Raw genomic sequence first — 16,629 nt, 5'->3', positions numbered from 1 at the left:
CTAGTTGGTTTTGTCCAAGTAGAAGTTAAGAATTAAGCCTTTCTTTTCTAGATAAATAGTTCAGATTCCAGAGCCACTTTTTTAATCTAAAAATTTTAGTATGAAGAGTCAGCATGGAAAAAAAAATCTGGATTAGAAGGAAGTTATATTGCAATTTTACATGACTGATTTTAAGTGTGAATTTTTGATAACTTCTTTTTATGGTTGCTTTCTTTTATGCTGTAATTACCAGTGTTTCTGTGGGAGAAAATCCTTGTCACATAGGCTATAAAGTAATTTAGGACTTGCTCATTCATGATAATCATAAAATTTTGTTGCTTAGAAAAGGACAAAAGAAAACTACACTAATCTATTATGTGCTAATGGAGAAGAAATACCAGAATCACAGCAGATTTCACTGTCTGTGTTAATAACCTAACAATTACAGGGCCTCTCTCTCATGTCATTGATGGAGGACTCTGCTAGTTCTTGAAGTAAGTTAGGTAGTCTGATGCATTTTAGAGGGTAAAAAATTAATTTGAAAAGTATTAATCGTCTGAGAAGTTAAAATATTTTACTACCTAGAGAAGATAATTTTCTTCATCTTCTGTATTTAATATTCTGGAATAAGGCTGTTTATTTTAGACTAATCAGGGATTTCACAGGAGTTCTCAATTCTACTTTCTTATTTTCTATCACTATTAGAACTTTTTCAGCTCACTCTGATATGCAAGGTGTTGAAAGTAGAGATAGTTGGTTTAAGAGTATAAAAGATGTTTTGACAATTTTGTAGCAAATACCACCAATTTTCACTTATTCTCATCTGTGTCTTTAGATGCTGGGGAAAACTAGATTATTATAGTCCTGATTTAATAATTGACTTAACTTTAAAAAAAATCTTTCCTACTTAATCAACAGGAAGACTCTCCAGTTCAATCCTCCCTATCCTTTGTTCAAAAAAGCACAAGAGATCTAAAAAAGAGCAGTTTAAGAGAACAAGGAGATGCAATTTGTAATTATCAACACTGAAGGGAAAAAAAGATTACCCCCTTCCTTTTTGTTCATGTGTATTTGTTTTATGCTCACATTATAACCATAAATTATCAACTTGGAAACTGTTGTGCTAAATAGGTAACGAGTTCAGCATTTCAGACTACAATAAAAATGCTATCAGTTGAAAATGTGACATTATTATTTAACTTACTATGGGAAAAATATCAGGATTTTCCTGATTATTTTAATAATTTTAGATACACAGAATATTATAAATATGTGTTGATGTCAGGCTTTTTCAGAAAGTAATACATGAGTTGGAGTATAAACAACAAAACAACAATAACAACCCTAGTATTTATTTGTTAGAATATCAGAGAATTTAACCTGTTTTCCTGTAGAATATTTTTGTGTGTTGGGTAAAAATTCAGATCAGTTATTTGCATTTCAAGTAATTATTATCCAGTTAAAGCAAGCTTTTTGCCTTTTTATCAGCTTTCCTATAAACTTTAAATATATTATCCTCTAAATACTGTGGTAGAGTGAGGTACACCTGTTGAGTTCATACAGATAGCTGTTGAATAGTAGGGGAAGTGACAATTTAGTGACAGGAAAAATACTTTTGTACACTAGCAAAAATTAGCTTTCATGCAGTGTAGTAGCATTGCAGAATACTGGTTAAGAATGTGGACACAAGTCAGAGTTGCTAGCTCTAGACTTTGGACAAGTTACTTTTTTTTTTTTTTAAGATTTTATTTATTTGACAGAGACACAGCGAGAGGGGGAACACAGTGGGAGAGGGAGAAGCAGGCTTCCCGCGGAGCAGGGAGCCTGATGCAGGGCTTGATCACAGGACCCTGGGATCATGACCTAAACCGAAGGCAGACGCTTTACGACTGAGCTATCCAGGCGCCCCTGGACGAGTTACTTTTTTATCCCTCAGTGCTTTTATTTCTAAAATGGGGATAATAAAATAGTACTAACCTTATGAGATAGTTGTGAGTAAAAAGTGCTTAGACCAGTATACAGTCAGTACTCAATATATGTCAGCTATTGCTATAATTACTGAGAGAACAGTTAGTGAGTCTTTCCTTATACTTGCTCTATATTGAATATAAATTGGATGGAGTTAGTGGCTGTTGAGCCACCTAGAATGTAGGATTAGGAAGTGGAAAAATTAAGGCCAAAGTTTGCTGGTATAGGGCATTCACAAAACAGACCTAACATTGGATTCTAAGATCATAGGCATTTTATGTTTATACTTTTTAAGTTGCATAATACGTGTTGAAAGATAAAAATAAGCCTGGTCTTTTAATATTTATCATCTAATAAGAATAAGAGAGAAGCAAGTATTTGTGTAAAATTTAATAAAATGTTTTATCTCACATTGGATTTAAACATTTTTTTGGACTTTTGCAGAATGCTGATTTTTCCTTATCTGTTACGTAGGGCCGTGGGTCGGGATTTCCCGGGAAGCGGAGACCCCGTGGTGCAGGATTGTCAGGACGAGGTGGCAGAGGCAGGTCAAAATTGAAAAGTGGAATTGGGGCAGTTGTGTTACCTGGGGTAAGGCTCATTTCTCATATCCTTTATCTTTGCTATAATCCTTAATTTGTTGACTGATGATGATAATCTCATTTGTAAAATTGTTAGATTGTAAGAGTCACATAAATAAGCCCAAATTTTTATTTTACTCTACTTCTGCCTTTTTTTTAAACTTTTAAACTTAATATTTTATGTTTCCCATCTTCTTTTCTTACCTTCCTCTTTGACTCTGATCTTTCTATAGCAACCATTCCCAAAAGTATATATGTAATATATTTGCTCCTTTATTTTTTATAAAAGCAAACTCCTGTTACATTATTGAGCTTATTTGAAAAACTTAAGTTGATGTTTTAAGTTTTTTATTATAATACGGCTTACAGAAGAAACTGGAAATATTGCAGATTACTACATACTCTAAAAATGTTGAAAATTTTATGCCTATCTTTGATATATTTTAATTCAAGATTGATAAATATTTGCTCATTGGCATGTATATGAAGCTTTAATTGTGTATTGAAAAAAGTGTGTATTTGGCAAACAGTGGCAGATATTTCGTGTGGTAACTTTATACTATTTTACCAAAATCCTGTTTTTCAAAGTCTAATCGTCATTTTAAGTTCAGGAGACTAGTGGATTGTTTCGTTTGTGCCATAGTTTGTATGTCTATTCACTTATTAAAGGATATTGTGGTTGCTTCCATTTTTTGGCTGTTAAAAACAAAACTGCAAAAAATAGCCTGCTATGAACTTTTATGTTTAAGTCTGTATGTGGACATATGCTTTGTTTTCCCATGAATAAATATCTAGGAGTGGAATGGCTGGAAACATGGTAGGTGTATGCTTAGCTTTTTAAGAAGAGTCTGCTTTCTAAGTTGGGTGTGACATTGTATGTTTGCAAGAGTGCATGAGATTCCTGTTTCCTCCATATACTCACCTGTGCTTGCTGTGGTTAGTCTTCATTTCAGCCACTGTAGCAGGTATGTTAATAATATCCCATTTGCATTTGTCTCAACAACTAATGATGTTGGCACATTTTTAGGTGCTTATTTGTATATTTCTTTGATAAAGTCACTCTTCAGATCTTTAGTATATTTTAAAAATTTGAATAGTTTTTTAACTTACTGAGTTTTGTATTTTCTTTATGTATTTTCTTTTATGTACTTTCTTTTGTATTATCTTTATTTGTATTCTGGACATGTTGTAAAGAACTTGTTTGGGACAGCGAATGTTTTAATTTTGATGAAGTCCCATTTATTAATTTTTTTCTTTTATGATTGTGCTTTTGATGTCAGAAATAATTGCATAACCCAAATTTACAAACATATTCTGTGATTTCTTCTAGAAGTTTTATGGTTTTAGGTGTTACTTTTAGCGTATGATCCAATTTGAGCTAATTTTTATGATACGAATATAGATCGAAGATCATATTTTGAATATCCAGTTGTTTGAACACCATTTCTCTGAATTGCCTTTGTATCATTCTTAAAAATTAGCTATCTATATATTTGTGAATCTAATTTTGGAATCTCTGTGCTATACTATTGATCCATTTCTCCATCTTTAGGCCCATACTATACTATATTGACTATTTTTACTTTATAACTACTATTGAAACCAGACAGTTAGTTTTCCTTTTTTTTTTTTTTAACCTTTTCAAAGTTGTTTTGGCTATCCTAAATCTTTCATGTTTCTATATGAATTTTACCATTGGCTTGTCAAGTTGTGCAAATAAGCCTGCTAGGATCTTGATTGGGTTTGCCTTCAAACTATAGATCAATTTGGGGGAAGTTGATGTTTTGACTGTGAAGAGTCTTTCAACCCATAAACGTTGTGTATCTCTGATTCTTCGGGTCTTTTTAAATTGTCTCAGTGGTGTTCTTTAGTTTACAATATAAATGTCTTTTGCATTATTTCTCAGATTTATCTCTAAGTTTTCCACATTTTTTATGCTATTGTAAATGGCAGTGTTATCTCAGTTTCAAATTGTAGTTGTCTGTTGCTAGTATCTGGAAATAATCATTTTTGTGTATTGACTTTTGTATCCTACAGCCTTACTGAACTCCTATATTACTTCTGCTTGTTTATTTGTGGAACCCATTGAGTTTTCTACACTGTGACACTTACGATCATGTTGTTTGCAAATAAATTTTTCTGTCTCTTTAATCTGGAGGGTTTTCATTTCTATTCCTTACTGCATTTGCTATAATCTTCATACAGTGTTGGATAGAGGTGATATGATAACCTTGTCTTCTTTTCGATCTTGAGGAGAGAAAACATTTAGTCTTTCGTCATTGAGTATGGTGTTAGCTCTAGTTTTGTTTTATTTTTTATTTTTTAAAGATTAATTTATTTTAGAGAGCGAGAGAGAGTGTCTTGCACGAGTGTGGGGCGGGGTGGCAGAGGAAGATGGAGAGAGAAAAATCTCAAGCAGACTCCCTGCTGAGCCCGGAGCCCAGCATGGGCGATCTTGTGACTATGAGATCATGACCTGAGCCAGAATCAAGAGTCAGTCAACCCACTAAGCCACCCAGGCGCCCCTTGTTTAATTTTTTTAATAGACATCCTAAATCAGTTTGAGGAAGCTCCTTTCTATTCATAAGTTGCTGAGATGTTTTTCTTTTAATCAGGTGTAGGTGTTGGATTTTGTCAAACGCTTTTTCTGCATTTATGGCTTGTTTATTGATATGGTGAAGTATATTGATTGGCTTTTTTTGTATGCTAATGTATCCCATGTTCTTGCAATAAACTGCACTTAGTCATGATGTTTTTTCTTTTTCATATATTGTTGGATTCAAATGGCTAAAAATTTTAGACTTAGGTCTATTCATGAGGGTATTGATTCATCTATAGTCTTATTTTCTTTTAATTTCTTTGTTTTTGGTATTGGCATAATGCTGGCTTCTTGAGTGAATTGGGAAATAGAATCTTCTCTTCAATTTTCTGGAAGAGTTGTGTGGTATTGGAAACATTCTTCCTTATAGTATTTATAGAATCATTAGTGAAGCCATTTTGGCCTAGAGTTTTCTTTGTGAAAAGGTTTTTTTTAAAGTTTTTATTTTAATCACCCAGTGCTTAACATGACAAGTGCATTCCTTAATCTCCGTCACCCATTTCGCTCATTCTCCCACTCCCCTCCCATCTGGTAACCATCAGTTCGTTTTCTATAGTTAAGAGTCTGTTTCTTACTTTGTTTGTCTCTCCTTTTTTCCCCCTTTGCTCATTTGTTTTATTTCTTAAATTCCACATATGAGTGGAACCATATGGGATTTGTCTTTGTCTGACTTGTTTCACTTAGCATTATACTCTCTAGCTCCATCCATGTCTTTGCAAATGGCAGGATTTCATTCCTTTTTATGCCTGAATACTATTCCACTGTGTGTGTGTGTATCTTCTTTATCCATTCATCAGTCAGTGGACGCTTGGGCTGCTCCCATATCTTGACTATTGTAAATAATGCTGCAGTAAACATAGGGGTGCAACGTATCCCTTTTAATTAGTATTTTTGTATTGTTTGGGTAAATACCCAGTAGTGCGATTGCTGGATTGTAGGGTAGTTCTATTTTTAACTTGTTTGAGGCACCTCCATACTGTTTTTCACAGTGGCTACACCAGTTTGCATTCCTACCAACAGTTCAGGAGGGTTCCTTTTTCTATATTCTTCCCAACACCTGTTGGTTGTTGTGTTTTTGATGTTAACCATTCTGACAGATGTGAAGTGATCCCTCGTTGTAGTTTTGATTTGCATTTCCCTGATGATAAGTGATGATGAGCATCTTTTCATGTATCTGTTGGCCATCTGGATGTCTTTGGAGAAATGTCTGTTCATGTCCTCTGCCCATTTTTTAATTTGATTATTTGTGTTTTTGGTGTTGAATTCTATCAGTTCTTTATTTATTTAGGATACTAATCCTTTATTGGGTATGTTATATGCAAATATCTGCTTCTATTCTGTAGGTTGCTTTTTAGTTTTGTTGATTGTTTCCTTTGCTGTGCAGAAGCTTTTTATTTTGATGTAGTCCCAGTAGTTTATTTTTGCTTTTGTTTCCTTTGTCTCAGGGGATCTATCTAGAAAAATGTTGCTACGGCCGGTGTCAGAGAAATTACTACCTATGCTCTTTTCTAGGATCTTTATGGTTTCAGGGGTCACGTTTAGACCCATTTTGAATTTATTTTTATATATGCATAAGAAAGTGGTCCAGTTTCATTCTTTTGCATGTTGCTGTCCAGTTTTCCCAAAAAGATACGTTGAAGAGGCTTTTTCCCTCTTCATGGGAGGATTTTTAACTATATATTCAGTTTCCTTGGTAGGTATAGGGCTATTTAGGTTATCTATTTATTCTTACATTAATTTGCCCTTCAAGGAGTTTATCCATTTCATGTAAGGTGACAAATCTGTTGGCCTGTTATCCTTTTAATATCTGTAGAATATGGAGTAATGTCACCTTCCTCATTCCCAGTGTTGGTGATTTGTGTCTTCTCTCTTTTTTCCTGATTGGTCTTGCTGCAGGTTTATCAATTTTATTATCTTGAGCCAGCCTTTGCTCTTACTAATTTTTCTCTTTTTTTTTTTTTTCTGTTTTTCATTACATTGTTATCTACTCTGATCTTTACTGTTTTCTTCCTCTCACTTTGAGTTTAATTTGCTCTTCTTTTTTTGTTTACTTATTATGTCCCTGCTTGGAAATCCCCCACTTGTGAGGTTTAGGTTAGAGATTTCTTTTCTCTTAGGCTTATCTCTGCAGTCCAGCCAAATAAGACTTCTGTCACCTTTAGGATAAATCAGAGTAATATGTATGTAGGCAATACTAGGACACTCTCTCAAAGATTGTCTTCTTTACCTTTGAGGTAGATTTTATATATCTCGTAGTTTAAAGGTCATGAAATGAAGTATAAAATGAAAACAGTGGGTCATTAAGCTACCTGATACTGTTTTCCTTCTTACATGTACAGTTGCTGTTCAAAAGCCTTGATTTTTTTAGCACTTAAAATTTAAATATGCTCTTTGAATCTGGGTGATATTGCAGCTTTCTGTACAGACTTTGTTTCTGGTTTGTACTGGGAATACTGTAGTCCATCTTGTTTTTTATTTCAAATAAAAGTGTTCTCTGATTTCTCTAAATTTGTCTTTGAAAAAAATAAAATTTTATCATTTTTTTGAGCCTATTCACTAGGTATCATCCAATTATAAAACCGGTTTTGTTTTCTGTGTTGCAGATGGGGATATAGAAATGGATACTTTTTATTTCAGCATACTTTTGTTAGCTATATTTTAGCTATTGTCATAGTTTTCATATTTTAATAATGTTTTCAGTGCATCTTTAGTCCTTGGGGTGAATTACTGGTAACTTCACTTTTGGTAGACACTTAATTATTACTAATGGAATGATATTTTACTTTATTACTCATCTTGTTTGACTTGCTAAAATCTTAAAATGCTAATTTTGAGAGACACTTTTTTTTAAAAAATTTTATTTATTTTGTTAAGAGAGTGAGGGAGAGAGACATGGAAGGAGGGGCAAAGGGAGAGAGAGAATCTTAAGTGGGTTCCATGCCCGGTGCAGAGCCCATTGTGGGGCTTGATCTCACAACCCTGAGATCATGACCAAGCTGAAATCAAGAGTCAGACCCTTAACCTACTGAGCCACCTGTGCACCCCAAGATGAACATTTTTGAATATATTTCCTAAAAAAAAAAATACAGTATACTGTTAGGTCACCAGTACCGCTGCTGCCTCTTGAGTCTTGATTTTCTTCCTTTTACCAGTTTGGTGTCTTTACATACTAGGCTGATCCATATGAACTTGCCAACCTTCAACCATTTTTGACCTGGAAAAACAGCAATTTCTTATGATTCAACTTGTTATATGTGCCAGTAGATTACGTATAATTGCTTTGCATGTTTTTGTACCGTAGTGTTCTACCTCACATATTCTGCAGCTTATTTTTGTACTCAGCTAAGTAGCTTGGTGATTTTATTTTTTTTTGATGGAAATCAAAACACATTTCTACCACCGTTTTTTAAATGCTGCATAATTTTCCAGTTTGGATTTACCATGGTTTTAGTAATTCCTTAGTGATGACTATGTAGGTTGCTTAGAGTTTTCCCTTGTAGTCTTTAGACTTATATTATGACTGTAAATGGCTTTTATGGTTGATTCTATAATAGTAGTACTGGCCATTAAAACTGCTTTTAAACTTACTTGCAATGAAAAATATTATTCTTGTAATATATTCCTTCTTTTTAGTTATTCTTTCAGTCATTCCTCAGGAATAACAATACTATTCCTTTTTATTTTGAACTCAACCTATTATGTTTCATGTCTGTCCTTCCAGGCTAGATTGTAAGGGAAGAGGATCGTATTTTAAAATTTTGGCATTGGTCTCCCTGTTTTCTTTTTTAGCAACTAATTTAGAGTTTTTTTTGTGATAAGCATTCTGGAAATAATTATTAACAAGCCAGTAGGTACTTAGTTGATTTGGTGAAATTTAGCCATGTCCAGGAATGAATATTTGTGGTGGGTAATCTTTTGGCTAAGACTGAAATTTTGGTAAGTTATTCAAAATAATAATATTTTAAAGCAGTGCTGTCCAACAGAAATATATGTATCTCACATATGCAATTTAAAACTTTATAGTAGCTAAATTAAAAAAGAAAAGAGGAACAGGTGTAATTTAACTTTATACCTTTTGACCTGACATATCCAAAATATTACCATTTCGACATGTAATATGTAAAATATGTAAAATTGTTTATGAGCTATGTTTATGTTCTTTTTTGTTTGATACTTAAGTCTTTAAAATCTGGTAGGTATTTTATACTTACAGCACATCTCAGTTTTGACTAGCCAGATTGCAGGTTTTAGAGTCTCTAAAACAGTACATATATATGTAGGTATATGTATGTATAGATATATAGGCTCTACACATACACAAATATAATACAGTTTCTTTTGTTTGTTTCCTCATTAAGATTTCTGGCTAATTAAGTCTTACTAAAGATAGTTTATATTTTCTCACTGGTCCTAATCTATGGGACTTGTAGTTCTGAAGAGACCATTAGGTAACTAAAGTGTCAGGACTTACACCTTTATGGTATTATCTTGGTAATAATAATAATCTAATTTGGAATTGTTACTCTGGGCCTTGGCAAAAATTGTATTTTGAATATGAATCTTCTTGTGCTTTTCATTTAAGTGTGCTACAGGTTTAAAGTATGACTGTACCCTCTGTGTATTTTGCTTTTTATAGGTGTCTGCTGCAGATGTTTCATCGAATAAGGATGAAGAAGAAAACTCCATGCACAACACTGTGGTGCTGTTTTCTAGTAGTGACAAGTTCACCTTGCACCAGGTTGGAGCTCAGTTATGGCCTTCCACTCTCGAGTTCCTCCTTCCCCCTTCTGCTTTATCCCGTATGCACTGAAATCATTTACTGTTTAGCTTTAGAGCTATAACAGCTAAGAAGGTAATTTAAAAAATAAAACCAGTACATTCTTAGCTGAGTCTCCAACCCAAATTATTATGTTCATGTGTTTTTAATTTCAGGATATGTGTGTCGTTTGTGGCAGTTTTGGCCAAGGAGCAGAGGGAAGATTACTTGCCTGTTCTCAGTGTGGTCAGTGTTACCATCCATATTGTGTCAGTATTAAGGTAAATATACTTGAATTTAAATCAGTTAAAACTATATTGAAATTTGATATGAGTAGTATTATGCTGTTTCCATTTCTTACAATTAGTTACTGTTTGTTAGTATCATTAGACATACATGACCTTATTTAATATTTAAATATTGCCTTTCAAGTGTTACCTGAAAAAATTATTTCCTATAAATCTGTGGTCTTAAATTGTAGTGGTTATCCTGCTGTCTCAAAAAACTAAAAATAAAAATGCATGTCTTTAAAAGATATTTTATACTTTTATTTGCTAAGGCATGAAGTTTAATTGATACATTCTGTCTACTGATAATAAAAAGTTGACACCAACCACGGAACTTAATAAAAATCCATTCATTCACCTGGTCTCTTCCCCATGTTATTCTTCTCAACCCTCACCTGTATATGAAGAACATTTTCTGTTAGGCTTCCTGGATTAGTGGGTTGGTATTTTTAAATCAGTTTTGGAGCAATTTTGGTCATTTCTTCGTATTTCTTTTTCTGTTCCCCACACCCTCCTTCTGAAATCTTAGTTGTATGTGTACAAAATTATATGATATTGTCCCCAGATCATTCTCACTTTGTTGATTTTTCTGCAGTTGCTTTTCTTCCTGCTACTTTAGTTTGTATAGTTTCTGTTACATTCCCCAGACTCACTTAAAAAAAAAAAAAAGCTTTATTTAAGAGAAAGAGAGTGAGCGTGCTCAAGCATGAACAGGAAGGGCAGATGGAGAGGGAGAAAGAATCTCAAGCTGACTGTGCCCTGAGTGTGGATCCTGATGCAGGGCTCAATATCAAGACTGTGAGATCATGACCTGAGCCAAAACCAAGAGCTGGATGCTCAACTGACTGAGCCATCCAGGTGCCCCTCCCCAAACTCACTTTTCTTTTATTTATTTATTTATTTTTATTCTTGTGTTATGTTAATCACCATACATTACATCATTAGTTTTTGATGTAGTGTCCCATGATTCATTGTTTGCGTTCCAAACTCACTTTTATTATGCAGTGTCTGATCTATTTTTAAACCCATCCAGTGGATTTTTCAGAGATGATTGTATTTTTTAATCACAGTTTTATAGTTTAAGTTATCTTGTAGTTTAAATCTTTTTATTCATTGAGATTTTTTTTAAGTCCTTGTATTTGTTGTTAATTCTACCATGTCTGACATTTCTCATTATTAGCTTATTATTACAGTATTAGCTTACTGTCCTCCTTACAAGGATGTATATATTTTTTTAATTTAGTAATCTTTGATTGTGGCAGCTGTACATTTTGGTATTGTTGGCAGTTTGGATTTTGTTCCTTTAAAAAGTATGGAGTTTTTTGGGGGCGCCCGAGTGGTTCAGTTGTTAAGCGTCTGCCTTCGGCTCAGGTCGTGATCCCAGGGTCCTGGGATCGAGCCCTGCATCGGGCTCCCTGCTCGGCGGGAAGTCTGCTTCTCCCTCTCCCACTCTCCCTGCTTGTGTTCCTGCTCTTGTTGTGTCTCTCTCTGTCAAATAAATAAATAAAATCTTTAAAAAAAAAAGTATGGAGTTTTTGCAGGCAGTTATTGTAGACATTCGAACCATTTGAAGCTTCTCTAGGCTTTCTGGGGTAGGTCTAGAGAACCTTCACTTTGAGGTGGCTGTTCTCAGACTTTTTGGTCTTAGAACCATTAACAGTCTAAAATTATTAAGGACCTCATAGAGTTTGTGTTTATGAGAATAATAATTATTGAATATTTACCATTTTAGAAATTAACTGGGAATATTTTAAAACTGAAATAAACAAGCATGTTTGTTATGATGTCATGCAATGCTGTTTTTTATATATCATGTAGCCCCTGCAAAACATCACTGTGAGTGAATTAAAGTGAAAAAGGCATATAACATCTTAACATCATTATGAAAATGGTTTTGACCTCACAGACCCACTATGGTTTCCTAGACTGCACTGTAGTAACTGCTTTTCTAGCTTGAGTTTAATCTGAGACATGAGGCGTGGCTTTTATGACGTCTCTATTGAATTCTCCCCATATCCTTCCGCCACCAGCTCCCTGTGACCCCCTCCCCCCCGCTAGTATCTTTTTACTTTGACTGGTTGAGATTCAAATGTCTTCAGCATTGTGAGCTGTTACAGTTGTTCAGCTTAGAGATTCCCCGTAGCTGTTCTTTGTCCTGGTTGTGTCCTTGTTTGGCCTTCTGTATATGCAGTTTGGTGTTTAGCCAAACACTTGAGGGAAGTTCTGTGTAGGTTTCTAGAGCTCTTTCTCTTTATCGCTCCTTCCTTTCCAGGACTCTGTCCTGCCAGTTGCAACTGCCTCAGCCTTCCAGAACTCCATCATGTGTCCTAAACTCAGTGAGCCCATTGTACTCTGCTGGAGTTCTCCCTCCCTGGGCAGCATTCCAGAAACTGTCTACAGCAGGATATTGTAGGACTCACCTCACTTGTTCTCTCTTCTCAGAAACCACAGTCCTGTACTGCCTTTTGTTCAATATCTGAAACAAGTGTTTCATACATTTTGCCCGTTTGCTGGTATTTTGTGGTGGGAGAAAGGTCTCATCCCAGGTACTCCATTGTAGTTGAAGCAGATAATCTCACAGACTCTTAAGCACATCTATCAGAACTTTAGACCTGGTGCCGTGAATGAAACCCTGGATAATTCCTTTCTTGAAAGAGCTTTCAAAATAAAGACTAAACCAGTTCAGTAGGAGAAAAAAATAAGTTGATGTTAGAGCTCCACAAACTCTGCCAGGAGCTGGGAGGGCCTTTCCATGGTAGGGGGTGGGGGGGGCGCTGTCCAGACGGGGCGGTGCTTCAGGGAGCTCAGAGAACGGGACACAAGCATGGCGGCAGCCCAGGGCTGGGAGGGAGGAGGTCTGGATTGACTGACTTGAGTGGTTTGAATGGTGGTGGGCATAGTAACCAGACTGAGGTGTGTTGAAGAGTGAATATCGCTGAGTAACTTGAGAATTTGGCTGTAAAGGGCCACAGGGTAGGTGTCTATGAAATAGGAAAACTTAGTAGGAATGAAGATACATGATAGCTTGGATCTGTCTCCCACTTTATCTTCATCTTACTGTTTCTCTGAGTCAGAGATTGGTCATTCGCATCACACAGGCCAAATCTGGCATACTACCTGTTTTTATAAATGAAATTTTATTGAAACATAGCCATGTTCTTGTGTTGACACAGTCTGTGTGGGCTTCACACTGTAGCGGCACAGTTGTGTAGTTCAGGGCCCATATGCCCTGCAAAGTTCAGAGTTATTTACTCTCTGGACCCTTTATAAAAATAAGTTTGCTGGTTACTGCTCGAAGCCACCCTGCTCCTTCTGTCCTAAGCTCTTTCCTCCATTTGGGTAAATAACTTGATAATCTGTGACTAATTTAAAAGAATCAGGAGGCTAATCAAAGTAATAAATGTACATAACTTACAAATCAAAGAGCTTTCAGAGCCTTATGATGAGTGGCCGCCTCTGCCCTCCTCTGCCTCCATGTCTCAGTCTTGTCCCAGGCAGCCGCTTCAGATCCTTGCAGGTCCTTCTTGGAGTTACCTGGATAGCTCTAAATATTACGCTGCTGCCTCTGCCGTATCTGTGTTCGATTTTGTTGGCTTTCTGCTATGAATAAATAAATGCCAATTTAGGTCTTAAAAATATACTCCCTCCATTCTCCAGCATCATCCCAGTGTAGTTGTTTTACTACGTTTAGTTAATAAACAGTGTTGGTTATGACTCAGTACGTGTTCACTGGAGACCTAAATAGTTTACTATGGCTTTGTCTTGGAATTTTTAATAGCAAAAAGAAAAAAATCATTCATGATTCTTCATTAGTTTTTGTTGTTGTTTATTTTTTACCTGCTATAGAAGCATGATCTTTTCAAATTATTTTGGCAAGTAACTTTTTCTGGAAAAAGTCCTACCCCCTCCTGACACTCCCATTTTCTCTCTCCTCATCTGTGCTGGTAGCTTCTAGGTCTGTTCCTCAGCTCTCATTCTTCAGCTTCCCTGGGCTGCGGTCCTTTGTTGGGTTCATTGTTTCCTGCATCGCATGTCTTCCTTGTTCTTGATATCACCCTTGTTTTATTCCTCATGTCTCAGACTTCATTCGAAGAGTTATTTGGGAGCTGAAGTTTGGGTCCTAGTATCCCCAAAAGGTATTCTGCTTTCACACTTAATTTCCTTGTTTACTTGGTTAAGATTTGTGTCTTGAAAAGTATATTCCTGTAGAATTCGAAACTGTTATTCTATTTTAGTGTCCGGAGTTGGAAAGTTTGATGCCATTTTGATAGTTGTTCTTTAGTTAGCTCTTTTTTTTTTTAGACTTTCTTATTCCTCATGATCTCAATTTTTATTCTGTTTTAATTGCTTGCTGTTTCATTATAACACAACTACTTTGTTGTCCTATCTTATAGATTCTAGTTTTTTGAGAGTTTTCATTTGGTTCCAAATTCATAATTGTACATGGTGTGGCTGCTTTGAGGAGTTTATCAGAAGTATAGAGATTTTCAAACTTTCCTGCTAACTTAGACCCTGTGGCAGAGGAGAATAAACAGAGGGGTGATGAACTTCAGAAGTCCCAGCTTCATGGCCTAAAATCCTCCAAGATCATGAAGTGTCCTTGGGATGTATTTTCTTGGGAATTCATATTTTACTCTAATTTTTTTAGATTTTTAAATATTGATTTTAATATACAGATCCTTTTGCAATGTACAGAAGTTTCAATAAATTCATGAAAACATCACAAATGGAAACTAGGCCAATATATTTGCAAAACTTTTATTAACAGGAAGGGGCAGTATACTTGATTTCTTCAAAATCTAGTCACCACATCTATAAGTGGACATAAAGTCCAGAGGATGAGGTAGTTAACGTGGTCTGACAAGTGGCATTAAAGTGTGTACTGCTTTTTGTTATTCTGTCCAGTCGGGGGACTTGTGAAAGTACATGTTCGCAAACCAAGGTTGGGCCACTGTTGGTCCTCGGTACGTTACTTGCTTGCCTCTCCTCTGCTTCTTAGTACATACCGCATACTTGTTTATATGGCATATGTGATCGTGCAAAATGAGGAGTGGGTCAATGTGTAAATCACTTGGATCGGTGGTTTCTTTTACAGATCACTAAAGTTGTTCTCAGCAAAGGTTGGAGGTGCCTGGAGTGCACCGTGTGTGAGGCCTGTGGGAAGGCGAGTGACCCTGGAAGACTCCTGCTCTGTGACGACTGTGACATAAGCTACCACACCTACTGCCTCGCCCCGCCTCTGCAGACCGTGCCCAAGGGGGGCTGGAAGTGCAAATGGTACTCCAGGACTTCCTTTCCCTCCTTAGCCTCTCAGGCGCATAGTGTTCCCACAGTAGTTCTTAAAAATTAGCCACACCCACTTCATTGCATAATAACTTGTTGAGTAGGATAGATACCATGCCACTACTCAGAAAAATGTTCAGATATGCATCAAATAATTTCCCCCCGTTCTGTTCTTCTGTAGTTTCCTGAATGCTAGTAACTACATAACTACATAAATAAAATGGAGTCTTGTTGGGGGGTGTTGGATTTCAGGTGCGTTTGGTGCAGACACTGTGGAGCGACATCTGCAGGTCTGCGATGCGAATGGCAGAACAATTACACACAGTGTGCTCCCTGTGCAAGCTTGTCTTCTTGCCCAGTCTGCTATCGGAATTATCGAGAAGAAGACCTTATTCTGCAGTGTAGACAGTGTGATAGGTATTGTGCTACTTTTCAAATTCTTTTATCTCTTGCAAACTTTTCTCTTTTAAATATAGCAAAAGGAAATTGGAAAATGACTTTCTTCCATCTTAAATTTAAGAAAAGACTTCTTGCTTTCCAGATTTTCTGTCAGCTAGAAGCTTACACAAGTTTCCTGTTTTATATCCACAATTCCAGACAAAGATTTTTTACTTGGGGCTTTTAAGGGTTTATGAATCCCTTGAAATTAGATGCAGAGTTATTGCCTGCATATATGCATTTTTCTGTGGAGTGTTTTTGAATCTTTTATTAGATTCTAAAAATGATCTCACACATTTTATTTTCCTTAAACTATTTTTTCTTAAAGCTCTAGCTACTAAATGTCTAGATACTGTACACGAGCTCCCACCCTCTCTCAGTAGTATGTGAGCAGCTTCAAAATCAAGAGTGTTTTCTTTGGTATATTATTGTGCTCTGTTAATAGCACTGTGCGTGTAATGTTAGCAATAGTATTATTTCATCAGTAATACAGGATTCTCAGGACTCTGGCTGTCAATTCTTTGTTCAAAAGCAAGATAACTCCTTTTATTCCCAGTTAACATTCAGCCTCAAGTACATTAGCTCTATCAGTTCCACAGGAGATGCACATCACATGGAGCACATACATGCTGAACCGCTCGCAGACTTCTGAATTCCTTTGTACTTGCCCTAACTAGCCTCCTTGCTGTCTCTGATAAATTCATTATATGATCTTAAAACAGTTATCCTATCCTCCAT

General features: G+C 35.8%; 1 protein-coding gene across 4 annotated transcripts in view; it reads left to right on the top strand.

The window, feature by feature from the left end:
* Positions 1 to 16,629, top strand: part of KMT2C (lysine methyltransferase 2C) — a 270,536-nt gene that overhangs the window by 180,054 nt on the left and 73,853 nt on the right. For all 4 annotated transcript variants that reach the window (XM_027573958.2, XM_027573955.2, XM_027573957.2 and 1 more), the window contains exons 16-20: positions 2,422 to 2,538; positions 9,764 to 9,865; positions 10,060 to 10,164; positions 15,266 to 15,447; positions 15,706 to 15,870. In XM_027573958.2, the coding sequence (XP_027429759.2) occupies positions 2,422 to 2,538; positions 9,764 to 9,865; positions 10,060 to 10,164; positions 15,266 to 15,447; positions 15,706 to 15,870 (671 nt within the window). The remainder of the gene's footprint in view (positions 1 to 2,421; positions 2,539 to 9,763; positions 9,866 to 10,059; positions 10,165 to 15,265; positions 15,448 to 15,705; positions 15,871 to 16,629) is intronic.

The sequence above is a fragment of the Zalophus californianus genome, chromosome 12 (assembly GCF_009762305.2).
Source record: "Zalophus californianus isolate mZalCal1 chromosome 12, mZalCal1.pri.v2, whole genome shotgun sequence".
NCBI classification, from domain to species: Eukaryota; Metazoa; Chordata; class Mammalia; order Carnivora; family Otariidae; genus Zalophus; species Zalophus californianus.
The sequence above is the reverse complement of the archived record's forward strand: the minus strand, read 5'-3'. Positions and strand labels throughout refer to the sequence as shown.